General features: G+C 45.2%; 2 protein-coding genes across 2 annotated transcripts in view; both read right to left on the bottom strand.

Annotated features, from left to right (window-relative positions):
- LOC141207923 (oocyte zinc finger protein XlCOF7.1-like) overlaps positions 1-21,494 on the bottom strand; it is a 456,010-nt gene that overhangs the window by 323,123 nt on the left and 111,393 nt on the right. The window lies entirely within an intron of this gene.
- Positions 1-21,494, bottom strand: part of LOC141207902 (uncharacterized) — a 999,716-nt gene that overhangs the window by 57,630 nt on the left and 920,592 nt on the right. The window contains exons 11-12 of the mRNA XM_073664463.1: positions 10,710-10,766; positions 7,322-7,394 (exon numbers count right to left, since the gene is read on the bottom strand). Of these exons, the coding sequence (XP_073520564.1) occupies positions 7,322-7,394; positions 10,710-10,766 (130 nt within the window). The remainder of the gene's footprint in view (positions 1-7,321; positions 7,395-10,709; positions 10,767-21,494) is intronic.

Genomic DNA, 21,494 nt, shown 5'->3' on the forward strand with positions numbered 1-21,494 from the left:
GTGTGTACGAGGTGTACGGAGCAGAGCCGCGTGTGTACGAGGTGTACGGAGCAGAGCCGCGTGTGTACGAGGTGTACGGAGCAGAGCCGTGCGTGTATGATGTGTACGGAGCAGAGTCGTGTGTACGAGGTGTATGGAGCGGAGCCGCGCGTGTACGAGGTGTACGGAGCAGAGCCGTGCGTGTATGATGTGTACGGAGCAGAGTCGTGTGTACGAGGTGTATGGAGCGGAGCCGCGTGTGTACGAGGTGTTCGGAGCGGAGCCGTGTGTACGAGGCGTACGGAGCGGAGCAGCGTGTGTACGAGGTGTACGGAGCGGAGCCGCGCTTGTACGAGGTGTACGTTGCGGAGCCGTGCGTGTACGAGGTGTACGGAGCGGAGCAGCGCGTGTACGAGGTGTACGGAGCGGAGCCGCGCGTGTACGAGGTGTACGGAGCGGAGCCGCACTTGTACGAGGTGTACGTTGCGGAGCCGTGCGTGTACGAGGTGTACGGAGCGGAGCAGCGCGTGTACGAGGTGTACGGAGCGGAGCCGCGCGTGTACGAGGTGTACGGAGCGGAGCCGAGCGTGTACGAGGTGTACGGAGCGGAGCCGCGCGTGTACGAGGTGTATGGAGCGGAGCCGCGCGTGTATGAGGTGTACGGAGCAGAGTCGCGTGCGTGCGAGGCGTACGGAGCGGAGCCGCGCGCGTACGAGGCGTACGGAGCGGAGCCGCGCGCGTACGAGGCGTACGGAGCGGAGCCGCGCGCGTACGAGGTGTACGGAGCGGAGCCGCGTGTGTACGAGGTGTACGGAGCGGAGCCGCGCTTGTACGAGGTGTACGTTGCGGAGCCGTGCGTGTACGAGGTGTGCGGAGCAGCGCGTGTACGAGGTGTATGGAGCGGAGCCGCGCGTGTACGAGGTGTACGGAGCGGAGCCGCGTGTGTACGAGGTGTATGGAGCGGAGCCGCGCGTGTACGAGGTGTACGGAGCAGAGCCGTGCGTGTATGAGGTGTACGGAGCACAGTCGCGTGTACGGAGCAGAGTCGTGTGTACGAGGTGTACGGAGCGGAGCCGCGTGTGTACGAGGTGTACGGAGCGGAGCCGAGTGTGTACGAGGTGTACGGAGCAGAGCCGCACGTGTACGAGGTGTACGGAGCGGAGCCGCGTGTGTACGGAGCGGAGCCGCGTGTGTACGGAGCGGAGCTGCGTGTGTACGAGGTGTACGGAGCAGAGCCGCGTGTGTACGTGGTGTACGGAGCAGAGCCGTGTGTGTACGAGGTGTACGGAGCAGAGCCACGTGTGTACGAGATGTACGGAGCGGAGCCGCGTGTGTACGAGGTGTACAGAGCAGAGCTGCGTGTGTACGAGGTGTACAGAGCAGAGCCGCGTGTGTACGAGGTGTACGGAGCAGAGCCGCGTGTGTACAAAGTGTACGGAGCGGAGCCACGTGTGTACGAGAAGTACGGAGCAGAGCCGCGTGTGTACGAGGCGTACGGAGTGGAGCCGTGTGTACGAGGTGTACAGAGCGGAGCCGCGTGTGTACGAGGTGTACGCAGCGGAGCCGCGCGTGTACGAGGTGTACGGAGCGGAGACGCGCGTGTACGAGGTGTACGGAGCGGAGCCACGCGTGTACGAGGTGTACGGAGTGGAGCAGCGCGTGTACGAGGTGTACGGAGCGGAGCCGCGCGTGTACGAGGTGTACGGAGCGGAGCCGCGCATGTACGAGGTGTACGGAGCGGAGCCGCGCGTGTACGAGGTGTACGGAGCGGAGCCGCGTGTGCACGAGGTGTATGGAGCGGAGCCGCGCGTGTACGAGGTGTACGGAGCAGAGCCGTGCGTGTACGAGGTGTACGGAGCAGTCGTGTGCACAGAGCAGAGTCGTGTGTACGGAGCGGAGCCGCGTGTGTACGAGGTGTACGGAGCGGAGCCACGCGTGTACGAGTTGCACGGAGCAGAGCCGCGTGTGTACGAAGTGTACGGAGCGGAGCCGCGTGTGTACGGAGCGGAGCCGCGTGTGTACGAGGCGTACGGAGCAGAGCCGCATGTGTACGAGGTGTACAGAGCGGAGCCGCGTGTTTACGAGGTGTACGGAGCGGAGCCGTGTGTGTACAAGGCGTAAGGAGCGGAGCCACGCGCGTACGGAGCGGAGCCGCGCGCGTACGGAGCGGAGCCGCGCGTCTGCGAGGTGTACGGAGCGGAGCCGCGCATGTGCGAGGTGTACGGAGCGGAGCCGCGTGTGTGCGAGGTGTACGGAGCGGAGCCACGCGCGTACGAGGCATACGGAGCGGAGTCGTGTGTGTACGAGGCGTATGGAGCGGAGCTGTGTGTGTACGAGGTGTACGGAGCGGAGCCGCGTGTGTACAAGTTGTATAATACCTTATTGCCTATTCTCCGATGCTCATGTCACCTGTAAAGGAGAAAAAATTATAAACCACCATAATACTCGCCTGTCGGGCGTAATCCACCATTCACTGATGTGACTGCTCTACACAACAGCCGGCTTCACACTACCAGTCATTTATTTATTTACACACTGAGACTGCGTGTGTCTGTGTAGCCGGCTGTCATGTACGCCCGACAGGTGATTATTATATTTTTTTTATTTGTTCTTGTTTACAGGGGACAAGGGCATGATTAGGTGTTATACTTGCCTAACTCTGTTTTTTATTTTTAAATAAATGTGTAAAATGGTGTGGACTTTTATTTCAAATAAAGGAATGTATTCAGGCTGTGTGTTTATTTCCAAACTTTTTCTATTGGGTTACTAATGAAGGCTTCTAATTGAAATGGAAATAGAAGTGCCCTGAGAAAGTTCACCGGAGTTGATCAGCTGATGAACCCCGGTGATCTCAGTTATGACACCGCCACTGCGGTGTAACCAGCTGTCTTGTAGAGCAGTCACCGATGTGACTGCTGATGTGGATTACGCCAGACATGTGAGTATTATGGCAGTTTGTCATTTTTTCTCTTTTACAGGGGACAGTGCATCGAAGATTAGGCGTTAAAGGTGAATATTATAATGCTTTTTTTTTTAGAATACTAGTAATAATAATCATTTTTATTTATATAGCACCAACATATTCCGCAGCACTTTACAATTAAGCGGGGACATGTACAGACAATAAATTCAATCCAAGCTAAGACAGTTTAAACAGTTACATCAGGAGTGAGGTCCCTGCTCGCAAGCTTACATTCTACAAGGGAATAGGAGGGACACAATAGGTGGAAAGTGCTTGTTATTTCAGGTCTGGCAATTATAATAAATAGGGATTTTCGTATAAAACTGCATGATCCGGTCATCAGCCTGTATGTTTAAGTGCAATAATCAAGTATCGAGTGCAGTTATCGTGTGCATGGAGGGTGTGGAAACAGATGAATGGTAGGGAGGAGACAGATGAATGGTCTTTTTTTTCTCTTTTCCAGGGGACAAGGACATCGGGGATTAAGTATTAGGTGAGTATAAGGCTGAGTTCACACGATGCGTATTTAATGCGTTTCCGCGGCGTTTTTGCAGTTGCGTAAATGCCGCGGAAACGCATGAAAAACGCATGGTAGAAGGGAAGCAATGTTCCCCAATTGAAATCTGCATGTGCTGTGCCCATGATGCGGATTTTTCCGCAGCGTAAACGCTGCGCTCAAAAATCCGCAGCATGTCAATTAATTTTGCGTAAACGCGGCGTTTTCGCCACCATTGACTTGCATTAGAACGCGCCAATTCCGCAAGACGGCATCTGTACTTGCATTATTGGCGCGTTCTAATGTGCGGATGGTACCCGGGTGTAGAGGAGAGGAGAGTCTCATCCACACCCAGGTACCATTAAAAAAGCTGTAAAAAAAGAATAAAATAATATATATATATATATACTTACCATCTGTCGGCCCGCGCAGCGCTCCTGCTTGGTTCCCGGCACTTGCAGTGAGTTGAAGGACCTGCGCTGACGTCAGAGTCATGTGACGGGTCACGTGACGCTGACGTCGGCAGGTCTTTCAATTCAAAGTTGCCGGCAGCCGGGAGAACGGTTTGAGCAGGACAGCGCAGGCCATCAGAGGGTAAAGTATACATGTATTTTTTATTTTTACCATTCTCTCGGGTCACACTATATAAATCCATGCTGTTTGCATGGATTTATATAGTGTGACCTAGTTGTCAAGCACTTTCCAGGTGATGCTAAAATCACCTGGAAAGCGCTTGTCAATCCACATGCGGAAACGCATGTGAATCCGCATGTATTCCGCAGGAAAAACGCATGCACAATCTGCATGCGTTTTTTCTGCCAGGGAGATGCAGAAATGATGCAGAAATTTTCTGCTTCATTTCTGCATCGTGTGCACATACCCTAACTGTGTTTTTTCTTTCAATATTTATTTAAATTTTTTCTTTCTGTACTTGGAGCACAGGTGCCGGCTGAAGTCTATTCCCATCAGCGGCCCCTGCTCTCGCTGTAGCGAGACACCTTGCCTACAACAGGCATAGGCTGATGGGAGTAGTAAACTCTAATCAGCCGACGCCTGTGACCAGCGGTGAGCTTTTTATCGACGGTCACAGCTGTGGGCCTAAGCTATCAGAGCCCGCAGTTCTCTGACCCGTGGTAATGATTTTACCTCCGATCAGAGCCCATGTTTCCCACACAGTCAGGCAGATGACAGCGTGGGAAACCACAGATGTTCGGGCCTCCCCATTTATATGAATGAGGTTCAGGTTCAGATACCGTTCGGGTACCCAAACCACCAAACCAAAGGTTTTTTTAGATGTTCAGCAGGACCCGCCGAACCCGAACATCCACGGTATCGCTCATCACTACTCATCAGTTAAAGGTGCACAAATCTCTCCTGTAATGTGTTCAACCTCAAGAATTTATTTTTCCTTTCAGTTACAGTAAGCAGAGGAACACGTGCGGGCTGGATCTTATGGGTATATAAGGCCAGACAGGAGATAGGTAAAGATAAATCATTCCATTACTCTCATCAGTGTAAGCAATCAGCAATCATTCCATTACTCTCATCAGTGTCTCAGGGGCCTCAAATAGGCTATGTGCGCATGATGCGGATTTGAAGCAGAAATTTCCTGAGCGTTTTTGCCTCTCCCTGGCAGAAAAAACGCATGCAGATTTTACATGCGTTTTTGATGCGTTTTTACATGCGTTTTTTGAAGCGTTTTTGTACATCAATGAATGCTTTTTGGAGCTAAATAAAGTTATTTGGTGGGACATTGCTTAAACCCTTGGATTACCATAAGAACTGGGGTGAGTATATTGGTTCATTTAAATTATTAAAGAATGGGTCTGTTGTATTTCAAATAAAGTTTTATACTGTGTCTGTGTGTTTTTTTAACTCTTTACTTTAATTTAATTAAGTTTGGTCATGAAAAGGTCTGATTGACACCTTGACACGACCAAACTAAAGAGCTAGGTGTCAGCTAGTCCCATTCACCCAATCTTCATTAGCATTTCTATTCATGTAATTTATGAGGTTGCTGTGAGCTGCTAATTTTAGCCTGGGAAGGTGCCATTAGGCAGACATGGTCCTTGGCCATAATTAACATCTCACAGCTGGTTCGTTAGCCGCTATGTCCCTCCGATCAGCACTCAGCAGTGCTTTGGATACAACATGTTGTTGTTGCGTCCAAAATGCGGTGTTCTAATGCCGCACTTTTGTTGTCGGTGCATGTGAATCCACCGCATATAATGACACTTCAATCGGTTAAAATCTGCAGCGGAGACGGGCGTGTCCAACTACAGAAATTGGCATGCTGCGCTGAGTTTGGGTATGTGGCTACTGTCAGGAGCCGCTGCAGGTTTGGCGCTGCGTGTTTATATAGCATCAAACCCACAGCGTCCAGATGTTACAGTATAGTGGATGGGATCTCTAGAAATCCCATGTCCACTACCAGAATGATAATATTTGTGGACTACGTTGCGGCAGATGGGCTTTGGTGACTAATTTATAAAATGGGTGCAATTGCTTTATTCGGCCACATTTGCAAAAATAAGAGCGAATGACTCTATGTCTAATCAATTTTTCTTGCACAGAGGTAGAAGACAAGGGTTCCCCCTGTCTACCTTATTATTTGCAATAGCAATTGAACCTTTTGCGGCAGTAATTAATAAAACGTCTGAGATAAATGGATTTAAATATGGGACCAAGGAAGAGAAAGTGGCATTGTATACAGATAATTTACTTTTATTCCTAGGGGATGCTCGGGAGTCTATGGAGAGCACAAAGGCAAATATTTCTAGTTGATTTATTCCTTCTAAAGACCATACTAAGCACTAGGGGGCACTCAATAAAGGTGGAAGAATGGCCATTCCAGCAAACAGGAAAGGGTTCTTTAGTCAGTCAGACTGTGGATTGCCCTACCACAAACTGTAGTAATGGCAGACACTATAACAACTTTTAAAAAAGGGCTGGATGATTTCCTCAGTACACATAACATTGTGTGTTATAGATAATTTAGTGACAACAAATGTAGAATTGAAGGAGAAAGGTTGAACCTGATGGACCTAGGTCTATTTTCATCCTATGTAAGTTTGAAACATCCCCATGTTTCTGTATGGCGACCTCCACACCAGGATATTTAGGACCTATGTGAGAAAATTCACCAAAATGAGGATGAAAACCATAATTTAAAAAAAAAAACGGCAAGAGTCCAGTGGACTGATTGATCCGAATGTTAAAGGTGAACTCAGCAGGAAGTAAGAATGAAGACCAGTCCTCCTTCTGAGCCGCAAAAAGACACCTTAAAATGTGTTCTAAAGATTGACTGGCTTTTACTTTCTGACCTTTGGTTTCAGGGTGGTAGGCACAGGAAAATGTCAAGTTAATCCCCAGTTTTTTACAAAAAGCTCTCCAGAATTTGGAGACAAATTTTACTCCCTTAGCAGACAAAATGTTAAGAGGAATTCCATGCAATCTCAATGACAAATAAACAATGTGTCTCAGCATTAGGTAACCCTGACAAAGGAACAAAATGAGCCTGCTTACTAAATTGTCAACAACCACCCAAATAATAGTCTTACTACCAGACAGAGGCAAATCCGTGATGAAATCCATGGACAGATGAGTCCACTAATTTTCTGCAATTGGCAATGGAGCAAATACTCCGGCTGGGAGATTATCACAGGCTTTATCTCGTGCACAAACTTCACAAGAGGATACAAAATCTTTAGTATCGTTATTCATAGGCGGCCGCTAAAAAAGCCTAGTAATTAGTTTCCACAAATCTTTGACCCCAGGATGACCACTCAAGGTGGAATCATGAAACTCCTGCAACAAACGCAATCTTAGGTACACAACTACTAATAATTTGAACCTAGGAGTGGCGGAAAGAGCCAACAATTTACCTTTTTACGGATCTCAGCTTTCAACTCTGAGGATACCAAAGAAACCACAATGGCCTTAGGGAGAATGGAGGTTCTGGAACAGAAACTGAAGTTAAACTCTGTAATAGCGCGTCAGCCTTCATATTCTTGAACCCCGGCCTGAACGTGATAGAGAAATTAAATCTAGAGAAAAATAAGGACCCTCAGGCCTATCTAGGAGTTAGCCATTTAGGTGGTTCAATACACACTAAATTCTTATGGTAAGTGACTTGATGAACTGCCCCCTCCAGAAAATGTCTACATTCCTTAACCCCATTCTGACATTGTCAGTAATGGTACGTCCCTGTGCCCTATGGACCAGGTACGTACTATTACGACTGTGTGATCGTGTCCACACAGAGGCTGCCGCTGACACCCGCCACGCAGTGTCAGGAGTGTTGACCGCACCGCTCCCCGCACTTTAACCCCCTAAATGCTGCAATTGCTGCAGCATTTAGCAAGTGAGCAGGGGGACAGATGCCCCTCTATTCTTGTATCACAGATCCTGTGCTGTCAGTGCAGGGTCCCGATCATTGCCATGGTGACCCGATGTTGTCATGACTAGCATTGAGCGAATTTGTTCGACATTTCAAATTCGGGTTCGGAGTTCGCGCCAAAAAATCGTCTCCTCCCACGAACATCCTTGATTTGCAACTCTGTCACGCAGAAACATCTGCGTGACAGCATTGCAAATCAGGGATGTTCGTGGGCGGAGCCGATTTTTTTTTGCGCAATCAAGCTAGAACCCCAAACACGAACCCGAATTTGAAATGCCGAACAAATTCGCTCAACACTAGTCATGACGACATCTGGGTCACCAGGCCCCAGCAAGTTACTTTGATCATGCGCAGTGCATGTTCAAAATAACTTGTGTCTGTTGTATAGCAGTGATCCTGCACTGCTATTGTTACAATTTATGTTGTTTTACTATCTGCCATCTTGTTTTGGTTTGCTGGCTTCTAGTCTTTTCCTCTGGTGCTGGGTTTCTTGGTCACGTGATCTCTGCACTCTTTATTACCCAGCACCTGGCACCCATTCCCTGCTGGACATCAGTGTTGTAACGCTCGTGCTCTGGCTAAGTAGCCTGGTTTAGTTCTTCTTGCTTTGGACTATTGTTATCCTGGGACTTCTTGTTCCACCAGTTTTGTTTCCTTTAATTTTTGTTTCTGCAACTAACTTTTCTGTTAGGAGGTCTCCTGCTTTTGCTCCCAGTCCTTAGATCTTTTAGGGACCCCTTTCCCTTTCCTACAGGTCTTCGTTTAAGTTCAGTGCAGGAGTTTCGGTGGGGCTATTCATAAGGAATAGGGCACCCACTCCAGTGTAAGGTAAAGCTGAGTCTCAGTGCAGGGAATGCTATTCCCTCCTATTCCTTAGTTCTAAGTTGCAGTACATAACAGCTATACATTATAACTGTGATCAGACTGCAGAAAGTGGAAGTCCCATCCATAGTGGGACTAAGTAAAAAAAAAAAGTTATAAAAATATTACAAAATATATAATTATCTATATTAAATATATATATATATATATATATATATATATATGTATATCATACACACAGTTTGTTGAAACCAGAAGTTTACATACACTATATAAAAAGACACATATGCATGTTTTTCTCAATATCTGACATGAAATCAGAATAAACCTTTCCCGTTTTAGGTCAATTAGGATTACCATAATTTTTAATATTTGCCAAATGCCAGAATAATGAGAGAGAGAGAATGTTTTAAGGCATTTTTATTACTTACTGCAGTCAAAAGTTTACATACAGTACATTTCATTAGTATTTGGTACCATTGCCCTTAAATTGAATGACTTGGGTCAAACATTTGGGATATCCTTCCACAAGCTTCTCACAATAGTTGGTCGGAATTCTGGCCCATTCCTCCTGACAAAACTTATGTAACTGATCCAGGTTTGTAGGTCACCTTGCTCGCACCGGCCTTTTCAGCTTTGCCCATAAATTTTCAATAGGATTGAGATCAGGGCTTTGTGATGGCCACTCCAAAACATTGACTTTGTTATCTTTAAGCCACTTTGTTACCATTTTGGCAGTATGCTTCGAGTCATTGTCAATTTGGAAGACCCATTTCTGCCCAAGCTTTAACTCTTGACATCCTGGCTGATGTCTTGAGATGTTGCTTCAGTATTGCCACATAATCTTCTTTTCTCATGATGCCATTTATTTTGTGAAGTGCACCAGTCCCTCCTGCAGGAAAACAACCGCACAACACGATGCTGCCCCCCCTATTCCGTGAGGGATCTAGTTTCCAAAATGGCATCACTTGTGAGGGGTTTCCACTGTTTAGGCACATCAGGAGTTCCCAAACGAGACATGACGTCCGCTAATTATTCAAGCAAATTTTACATTCAAAAAGTCAAATGGCGCTCCTTCCCTTCTGAACCCTGCCGTACGCCCAAACAGTGGTTTCCTCCACATATGGGGTATCGGCATGCTCAGGAGAAATTGCACAACAATTTTGTGTTCAATTTTTTTCCTGTTACCCTTGCGATGTGGTTTTCACCACCATGAGAGGTGCAGTTTTTAGAATGGTGTCACTTTTGGGTATTTTCTGTCATAAAGGCCCCTCAAAGTCACTTCAAATGTGATGTGGTCCATAAAAAAATAGTTTTGTAAATTTTGTTGGAAAAATTAGAAATCACTAGTTAACTTTTAACCCTTATAACTTCCTAATAAATAAAAATTTTGGTTCCAAATTTGTGCTGATGTAAAGTAGACATGTGGGAAATGTTATTTATTAAACACCAGCCATATCAAATAAAGTTTACCACTATCATGGAGTACAATATATCACGAAAAAAACAATCTTAGAATCAGTGGGATAAGTTGAAGCGTTCCAGAGGTATTACCTCATAAAGTGACAGTGGTCAGAATTGTAAAAATTGGCCTGATCATTAATGTGCAAACTATCTTCAGTGGTAAAGGGGTTAAAGGCTGATTTAACAACGAGTTACTCATAATTCTTAACAGCATAATTTATTTCAGCAGACGAAAATTTTCTTGAGAGTAATGTACATGGCTGCAAATTGGTCAGAGCTTTGGAACCCTGAGAGAAAATGGCCTCTACCCCGACCCATGAAGCATCCACCTCCACAATGAATGGTTCTTGGAGATGGGGTTGGATTAGAACAGGATCAGACATAAAACACTCCTTCAATTTTTCAAAAGCCCTCAAAGCATCCGGTGGCCAAACCTTGAGATCCGCCCCCTTACATGTGAGGTCAGTAAGAGGTCCAGCAATCTGAGAAAAACCCCTAATGAATTTCCTATAATAGTTGGTGAATCCTATAAAACCTTACAATGCGTTCAGGTCACTAGGTTGGAACCAATCTATTATGGCTTTCACCTTTCCAGGATGCATCGTAAACCATCAGACGATAAAATGACCCGGGAATGAAACTTCCTGAACAGAAAAAAAACATTTCTCAATTTCATCAAACAAAGAAAGAATTCTCCCTCAATCTTTGAAATATTACACGGATATGTTCCTGGTGAGAATCCAAATCAGGAGAGAAAATTCTATATCATCAAGATAAATCACAAGAAATCTCCCAAAGTAATCAGAGAAATATCATTCAGAGAGTTGTGAAATCCTGTTGGTGCATTGGAGAATCCAAATAGGAGAACGAGATTATCGAATAAAACCTCAGACGTTAAAGACGCCGATTCCCACTATCACCTGTCATGGTGCAAATCAAATTGTAATAAGCCCCTCATCTCCGCTCCGTACACCTCGTACACACGCGGCTCCGCTCCGTACACCTCATACACACACGGCTCCGCTCCGTACACCTCGTACACGCGCGGCTCCGCTCCGTACACCTCGTACACACACGGCTCCGCTCCGTACACCTCGTACACACACGGCTCCGCTCCGTACACCTCGTACACACGCGGCTCCGCTCCGTACACACGGCTCCACTCCGTACACCTTGTACACACGTGGCTCTGCTCCGTACACCTCGTACACGCGCGGCTCCGCTCCGTACACCTCGTACATACGCGGCTCCGCTCCGTACACCTCGTACACACGCGGCTCCGCTCCGTACACACGGCTCCACTCCGTACACCTTGTAGACACGCGGCTCTGCTCCGTACACCTCGTACACGCGCGGCTCCGCTCCGTACACCTCGTACATACGCGGCTCCGCTCCGTACACCTCGTACACACGCGGCTCTGCTCCGTACACCTCGTACACACGCGGCTCTGCTCCGTACACCTCGTACACACGCGGCTCCGCTCCGTACACCTCGTACACGCGCGGCTCTGCTCCGTACACCTCGTACACACGCGGCTCTGCTCCGTACACCTCGTACACACGCGGCTCCGCTCCGTACACCTCGTACACACGCGGCTCTGCTCCGTACGCCTCGTACACACGCGGCTCCGCTCCGTACACCTCGTACACGTGCAGCTCTACTCCGTACGCCTCGTACACACGCGGCTCTGCTCCGTACACCTCGTACACACGCGGCTCTGCTACATCCACACTGTAAACCCCTCCTGACCCCACACATAAACTTCAGCTCATCCAGCACCATGACAACCAGCACAGCAGAGTCCTGCATCCACTGAGGCCCCTGATCATGTGACCCCTGACTCCTCCCCTCCTGTGACCTCATCACAGCTCCTGTGCGCACAGAGCAGCCATATATGTGGTGGCGGCTCTGCAGGTGGAGGTATGTGGAGACCCCATTACTGGGCGCAGGGGGCATTAACCCCTTCAGCACGGAGACTCTTTTGGGGTCTTGTGTTGCCCCTTTATAAGAATCATAAGGTTTTTGTTCTGTTTCCTGTAATAGATACATACGACCCAACTATGGAGACAGGAAGGGAGGAAACGTATTGTTCTCATAGTACAGGACCCCTTTACTGGCCCCACAGTGTAATGCCCCCATTATGCCCCTTATGCAGGATGTATGATACCCCCCACAGTGTAATGCCCCCATTGTGCCCCTTATACAGGATGTATGATGCCCCCCACACAGTGTAATGCCCCCATTATGCCCCTTATGCAGGATGTATGATGCCCCCACACAGTGTAATGCCCCCATTATGCCCCTTATGCAGGATGTATGATGCCCCCCACAGCGTAATGCTCCCATTATGCCCCTTATGCAGGATGTATGATGCCCCCACACAGTGTAATGCCCCCATTATGCCCCTTATGCAGGATGTATGATGCCCCCACACAGTGTAATGCCCCCATTATGCCCCTTATGCAGGATGTATGATGCCCCCCACACAGTGTAATGCCCCCATTATGCCCCTTATGCAGGATGTATGATGCCCCACACAGTGTAATGCCCCCATTATGCCCCTTATGCAGGATGTATGATGCCCCCACATAGTGTAATGCCCCCATTATGCCCCTTATGCAGGATGTATGATGCCCCCACACAGTGTAATGACCCCATTATGCCCCTTATGCAGGATGTATGATGCCCCCCACAGTGTAATGCCCCATTATGCCCCTTATGCAGTATGTATGATGCCCCCACACAGTGTAATGCTCCCATTATGCCCCTTATGCAGGATGTATGATGCCCACCACACAGTGTAATGCCCCCATTATGCCCCTTATGCAGGATGTATGATGCCCCCACACAGTGTAATGCCCCAATTATGCTCCTTATGCAGGATGTATGATGCCCCCACACAGTGTAATGCCCCCATTATGCCCCTTATGCAGGATGTATGAAGCCCCAACACAGTATAATGTTCCCCCAGTAGCGCCTGAGGTCCTGTAGTTGGAATAATCCCTCTGGAGTTGGTTTTCCCTTTGCCTGCTCCCCTACATGTAGACCCTCGAGCATGTATACATGCATGTAGGGGAGCAGGCCTTACTAGATATCGAGGCTTTGTACAGTAATATACCGCATGAGGATGGTATCAGAGGAGTAAGACATTTCTTGAAATCGAGATCAATAGAGTGTAGCAGACATAATGACTTCATGGAGGATCTTCTAAAATTCGCTATTACTCATAACTTCTTTCTTTTTGACAGGAAGTACTTCCACCATCTCAGGGGTACTGCGATGGGGAGCCACTGTGCACCCTCACATGCTAAAGTATTCCTGAGCTGGTAGGAGGAAACTACAATATTCAGGGATGATCATAAGTGGTGGCATCCATATATTGGGGTATGATATAGATATATTGACTACATTTTTATCATCTGGTCAGAGACGAGTGAGCAATCTTTTGAATTTGTCAGAGAGCTCAATATCCATAGAGTGGGCCTGAGATTTATATCAGAGTTTAATTATTACCAGCTGCCTTTCCTGGATGTACTAATCAAGAAGGATTGCAATGGGACCCTAGGAACACTCATCTATCATAAACCTTCAAGCACTAATAAACTATTGAAGTGGGATAGCCACCACCCCATCCTCATAAAAAGAAGAATACCCAAGGGCCAGTTTTTACGGTTGGGTACTGCTCTAATGTCACAGATTTTAATATACAGGCTATAGACCTGAACATCAGATTCAGGGAAAAAGGGTACTCATGGTACATTTTGGATTCCACATCATCGTTTGCAGAAAAATGGGAGAGACAGACACTCCTCCATCCCTAACCTAGAGACCAAGAAAAAGATTGGACAACACGAGTAAGAAAAACTTACGACAATCAGAGTGACTGTATCTTTCATATCCTCAGAAAACACTGGGATATACTTGTGGCTGATCCGGACCTGAGGGTCCTGTGGGATCTACTCCCACAATAACTTTCAGAAACGGTCAGACAATTAGGGACCATTTAGTGCATAGTTACTGTCAGGGAAATATTGAGAAAGTATTAACAATTTCTCTCTGTCCCTGAAACCCCTCTTCATCCCTCCCTTATCCACCATTTGTCACCAGAGGAGAGCTGAAACTCCAGCTGTTGGTATGCAAAAAACAGTACAAGAAGTTCAGTAGCCTATTCTACTTAACATACAAATGCATCTCCTCTTAGCACAGACCTGGGATAGATTGACACCTTCCAGCATAGGGGCAGAGATGGAAGGAAAGAGGAAATGACTCGTTTAGGCTCAAAAGGGGTTTAACAAAGACTGCAGAATCTTCGAAATAACTAAAGTTTCATAATTCTCAAAATGAAGGGACCCATATTTTTAGTGACAGGGTCAGCTTGGGAACGATATGGATATTTTCCTGTCTCTGTAGGTCCCTCTGGGGGGCTGTGGCGCAAAAGTCCCAAATTAACAGATTGCAGCTATAGCGTGTGAGGTCTCTTGAGAATGGTAAAATCATAACGGAAAAAAATGTATCACTTTCGGGCCTCTACGATCAACCCACAATAAGTTATCTCAAAAAACAGATATCTAATAAAGATATGAAGGCTGGAGACCAGCCCCCGTAATGTCATCCCAGGGGGTGTGTGGGCCGGTCTTTCACTTCAGCATAAAAGAATCTGCTGAGGTTGGAGTAGTATTCATTGCGGGAGTATATATTTATTATAGCAACGGATCTTGCTCGATAACAGTCAAATCAAGCTTAGTGTCTCCCCTTCACCTATATTGAATTGTCTCAGCGATCATTATAGTAAGTCTTCTTTAATCCTGTTTATTTTGTGTAACTACTTATGTATTGTATTGTCCACTTTTGTAAAATCTTGTATATTTTTCATAATACTGCCTCCCTTTTGGATTAAATATAAAATGTAATAATTCTTTTTCTTTTTTGCTGTAATTGTTCCCTCCCCCGAAGTCATACGCTATCAGAACGCAGGCGTCCGCCCAGGCCTGTATTATATTTCAAATCTGGACGGCGGTGGCAACAATTTATATTAACCCCTTGAAAGCCTGAGGCGTATTAGAACGCCCCAGGCCATCACCCCCGGTCCAGTTAGGGCTCCGGCTGTGAGCCTGCATTCAACCGAGCACATGTCAGCTGATTCTTAAAGCCCATCGGTGACCCCAGTGGTTGTCATGTAATTATCACTATGAGAGCCACCTAGTGGTCGGCGCTCATAGCACAGGAGCATTTCTGCTACATAGAGGTGATCTGCTCATCACCTCTATGTAGCAAAGGCGATCGGACAGTTGCTGCTTCTAGTCTCCTATGGAGACTATAGACGCAAGCAAAAAGTTTAAAAAAAAAGTTTTTAAAAATATTAAAAAAACATAAAAGTTTAAATCACCTCCCTTTCGCCCCAATCAAAATAAAATAATAAAAAAAAACAACCCACATACACATATTTGGTATTGCCGTGTTCAGAATCGCCCGATCTATCAATATAAAAAAAGAATTGATCCGAACGGTAAACGGCGTAACGAGAAAAAAATTCTAAACGCCAGAATTACTTTTTTTGGTCGCCGCAACATTGCAATAAAATGCAATAACGGGCGATGAAAACATCAGAGCTACTCCAAAATGGTACTAATAAAAACGTCAGCTCGGTGCGCAAAAAATAAACCCTCACCCGGCACCAGATCCCGAAAAATGGAGACACTACAAGTCTTGGAAAATGGTGCCTTTTTTTTTTTTTTAGCAAACTTTGGATTTTTTTTCACCACTTAAAAAAAAAAGAACCTATACATGTTTGGTGTCTACGAACTTGTAATGACCTGGAGAATAAGAAGGGCAGGTCAGTTTTAGCATTCAGTGAACGTGGTAAAAAAAAAAAAAAAAACATCTGTGGTATTGCACTTTTTTTGCAATTTCATTGCATTTGGATTTTTTTCCTGTTTTCCCGTACACGATATGGTAAAACCAGTAATGTCGTTCAAAAGTACAACTCATCCCGCAAAAAATAAGCCCTCACATGACCATATTAAAAATAAAAACGCTATGGCTCTGGGAACAAGGGAAGCTAAAAGCGAAAATGCAAAAACGGAAAATCCCAGGGTTAATTGGGCTATCGTGAAGCTGACAGTGACCGTACGGGGGCGTAGACACACATTCCATGCGTTGGAATCTGGAGGTGTGATGCCATACGCTCACTGGTCGCTTGCCGATACCTACGTAGTGGGTAGTCGGGATCGTGTGCTCGCCACTCCCTGACGAAATCCAGACAGAGTAACGGCAGCGGTGAGATATTGTGTGATCTCCCCGGTGTCGTCACTGTGGAACCCTGACAATTTCTATAAAAAACCTGCACCCAAGGGGACTTGGCTAGATAGAGGAATCTACGATTTCTTTAGATTTGCAGAACATTGTCCATTTAATTGGATGAGACCATGTAAATCTTTCTTGAGTTCCTCCATGCTTAAAATCTTTTTCTAGTGGGATTATTCCAACTGTAAATCCTCAGGACTAGTATATATGATCACACCTGCCCCTAGATTATGTAGGCAAGATCAAGAGGGAGTCTGGGAGGATTGTGGGGGGGCATTTGGGCAGTATACGCCATGGTTGGGACACCCCATTAGCGAGACATATGAACAGTGTACATTGAGATCAAACTGGAGACATCTCCTTTTGTATCATTGAGATGGTTAAACCCAATGTGAGAGGAGGTGATCACAATAGATGTATCCTCAAAAAAGAAAGTAAGTGGGTTGTTAGACTGGATTCACAAGCCCCTAAGGGACTCAATGAGCAAATTTCTTATGCCTGTTTTGTGTGAATACAGACCCATCCTGGATTATATTTTTAGATTGTATACTCTACCCATTGCTACTCAGTTCCCTGTGAATGGGATTCACATATTATTGTACTTCATCGAGATATCTGAGCTTCTATATCAGAATTATTACTTAGCAATTATTCCACATATACTATTTATTAATTAACAAGTGTGGTGATCCTTGTGTATCTCTAATTGTGCAATAGATGTCAAATTTGACCATTTAGGAATATACTGTGGGCCATCATCCCATATCTTATGAAGTGATAAAGTAGATCTACTTGCCTATTGCATGATGGGAGGATGTGCAATACTTGTTTTTAGTCTCCCATGACGCTGATCTCAGAGATAGAAAAATCTTATGTTGGTGTAATGCAATCCAAAACCATTATGCGCTCCGGTGTGGAACGCATGCTTCTGGACATGCACAATCGCAGATAGGAGACCGTGATGCACTCCGGCGTGGAACGCGCATGTCCCGGCACGTTTGTGCTTTCTGCCCGCCTGTCTCAGTTGTTTTGTGCTGGATTTTGGGGAATACTTGAGAATTTATTTTTGTTCCATCTGTCTTTAATTAATCCATCAGATAAGTCCTCAGAGAATTATAATTAGAGGAACCCATGGACACATTTGGATTTGTGAAGCTGACCTCCGCTCTCCTCTATTTCCTTTGAATTTATTGTGTGACCTGTATTTCAGAACAGTAGCTCTTGGTTTGTTTCACTTCCATGTGTAAATTGAATTTGACTCGTAGTCTTTGATATCTCTTTCAAACTTAGTTTTTTTGATGTCTGAGATCCATCCTCCAGACTTTGTAAATTCTTTTGCATATTTTGTTTGATTTTTGTATCCAAAAAGGCTTCTACACTTGGCGGAAAACTTTCAACTAGTTATTTTCAAGAAACAAATATCAAACGCTATGTGACTTGGTTATCCTTGGTTAGGTTTTTTTTTTTATTTAGATTGTGAGCCCCAATGGGGACAGCGATGATAATGTATGTAAAGCTCTGCGGAATATGTTGGCGCTATATAAAAATAAAGAATATATATATATATATATATATATATATATAATATAATGTGGACATACACCCTGTAAAGCATGCAACTATGTTAACCACTTCCCGACAGCCCACTGTACATAAACGTCCGCGCTGCCTGGGCTCTGTGCAGCGCGGACGTTTAAAAACGGTGGGTGGTCTCGCAGCGCTCAGGACCCCCAGGGTCCTGCAAGCGCTGCGAGAGCGGTGCAGAGCGTTAGCTCTGACAGGGAACATCATCGGGACCTGATTGGATCAGGTCCCAGTGATGTTAACCCTTTGCTGCCTTCTATATGCCACGATCTATCGTGATCGCGGCATATAGAAGACAGCAGGAGGAGAGGGGGTGGTATACTTACCTCTCCGAAGACCCCTGATACCTTTCAGGACCTTGGGTTGCTATGGCAGCTGGAGGTCACATGACAGCCTCCAGCTCTACCATATATGGTGTCCTGCCAGTGTCAGCCTGCAGCTGAAGCCTGGCAGGACACACTGACTGTGTGAAGATCTCATGTAATGTAATATATGTCTATTACATTACATGAGATCAGCGATCAGAAAAATAAAAATTAATGTCCCATACAGGGACTAAGTAAAACTGTAAAAAAAAGTTTAAAAAAAATGTTTTGAAACTGTTAAAAAAAAATACAAAATAAATTAAAATAAATAAAATATTAAACCGATAAATCCGTATATTTATGCAAAAATAAAAAAAGTATACATATTTGGTATCGCCGCGTCCGAAACAACCCGAGCTATAAAACTGTCACACTAATTAACTCCTTCTGTGCACACCGTAATAAAAATAAATAAAAAATGGAGGAAAAAACTATGCTTTTTCCTCATATCGCCAAACAAAAAGTGGAAAAAAATGCGATCAAAAAGCAAAATGGAAATAAAAATGGTACCGTTGAAAACGTCATCTTGTTCCGCAAAAAAAAGAGCGGTATGGCGGCTTATCAGCTTATCTATAAAATTGTTTTATTGTGTAAAAGCGCCAAAACATAAAAAAAATATACAGTAAATGTAATATCGCTGTAAACGTACCGACCCGAAGAATAACGCTGCCTGATCACTTTCACCACATGCAGAACGGCATACAAAAAAACCCTCAAAAAACAATTCCTGAATTGTTGGTTTTTGTTAATTTTACCTCCCAAAAAACGGAATAGAAAGCGATCAAAAAATGTCACGTACCCAAAAATGGTACCAATAAAAATGTCAACTCGTCCTGCAAAAAACAAGCCGTCACATGACTCTGTCGGCCGAAATATGGAAAAATTATAGCTCTCAAAATATGGTGATGCAAAAACTAGATTTTGCAAAAAAAAAAGCGTCTCTTAGTGTGTGACAGCTGTCAGTCATAAAAACCCGATATAAATCTGGTATCTCTGTAATCGCACCGACCCGAAGAATAAAGTAATCTAATCAGTTATATCACACGAGGAACGGCGTAAAAAAAAAAATAAAACCAATTCTTCACCTGCTACTGATTTGTTTATTATGTCTCCCAAAGATCGCAGTAAGGCTCTGCTCACATTTATCCTGCGCTCTGCGCTGAGCACTTACGCCAGAGTTTCCGTGTAAATCTCTGAAATACGTGATTCAGACGGAACCCATGACGGAAGATTCCCTGTAATGAGGCAGATATAGGCCACTGTGAATGCCGTCTGGCCTGTGATCCCACGGTGTCATTTGTTTTAGGCGTGCATAAAAGTGCGGTTGGCCACAGTTTTGTGCACTTCTGAAAAAAAGGACACCGCTAAACAGAGGCCAGACGGAGTCCAGAGCAACTCTGCTGCCTCATTACAGTGGGTTTCATCTGAATTACATCACTTGGAAATTTAGATGGAAACCCCGATGTAAGTGCTCAGCCTAGAGCGCCGGATGTTACGTAAAATGTTCCCAATAAAAGCTTCAACTCAGTCCTCAAAAAAAGCTAGTCCCCACTCAGGTCCGTCATCTGTTAAAAATATAAGGGACTTCCAAGTTACTGGTAGCAGAAAGGCTCTGGAAAAGCGAAATGGCCCTTGCCCCCCCAAAAGAAATTCAGAAAATTTTGTGCTCCCAAATCCAAATGCCTATTCTACAATAATTTGTTCTCCAAATGTCAAATAGCACTCCGTCCCCCCCAGATCTCGCCGTATGGTTGAGCGGTACGATACAGCCACATATGGGGTATTGCCACTTTTAGAAGAAATTGTGTGACTCATTTCGGCACCATTTTTACCCATTGCCCTGTGTGAAAATGTAAACTCTGAGGGTAAAACATTTTTTTGTGGTAAAAATATAATTATGCTTTTTTCACTGCCCAATGGTATAAATTTAAAAATTAAAAAATACTCACTACTTCCCTAGATGAATTCCTTGAGAGGTGTAGTTTACAAAATGGGGTCACTTGTGGGGGTTCCTGCAGTTTCAGCATGTCAGCGACTCTTCAAATGTGACATGGTGTCTGCAACCTATCCCAGCCAACATAGCGCTCCTTTCTCTTCCGAACCCTGCCGTACACCAAAGCAGTGGTTTTCCCCCACATATGGGGTATCTGCGTACTCAGGAGAAATTGCACAACAAATTTCATTGTGCAATTTATCCTGTTACCCTTATGATAATACAAAATTAGGGAATGAAAAACATTTTTTGTGGGAAAAATGTGAAAATTTTATTTTTATGGCTCAATATTATAAACTTCTGTGAAGCACCTGGGGGTGCAAGGTGCTCACCACACATCTAGATAAGTTCCCTAAGGGGTCTAGTTTCCAAAATGATGTCACTTGTGGGGGGTTTCCACTGTTTAGGCACATTAGGGGCCCCCCAAATGCAACATGGCGTCCGCTAATTATTCAAACAAATTTTACATTCAAAAAGTCAAATGGCGCTCCTTCCCTTTCGAACCCTGCCGTGCGCCCAAACAGTGGTTTGCCTCCACATATGGGGTATCAGCGTGTTCAGGAGAAATTGCACAACAAACTTCATGGTGCAATTTATACTATTACCCTTATGATAATGCAAAATTAACGGATGAAAAACGTTTTTGTGGGAAAAATGTGAAAATTTTATTTTTACAGCTCAATATTATAAACTTCTGTGAAGCACCTTGGGGTTCAAGGTGCTCACCACACATCTAGATAAGTTCCCTAAGGGGTCTAGTTTCCAAAATGGTGTCACTTGTGGGGGGTTTCCACTGTTTAGGAACATCAGGGGCTCCCCAAATGCAACATGGCGTCCTCTAATTATTCAAACAAATTTTACATTCAAATGGCGCTCCTTCCCTTCCGAACCCTGCCGTGCGCCCAAACAGTGGTTTTCCCTCACATATGGGGTATCATCGCGCTCAAGAGAAATTGCACAAAAAATTTTGGGGTCCATTTTTTCCTGTTACCCTTGTGAAAATAAAAAAAATTGGGTCTAAAGTAACATTTTTGTGAAAAAAGTTAAATGTTAATTTTTTTCTTCCACATTCCAAAAATTCCTGTGAAGCACCTGAAGGGTTTAATAAAGTTATTGAATGTGGTTT

This window comes from Phyllobates terribilis, unplaced genomic scaffold (genome assembly GCF_046119375.1).
Source record: "Phyllobates terribilis strain yellow unplaced genomic scaffold, ASM4611937v1 Scaffold_167__1_contigs__length_4167997, whole genome shotgun sequence".
NCBI lineage: Eukaryota > Metazoa > Chordata > Amphibia > Anura > Dendrobatidae > Phyllobates > Phyllobates terribilis.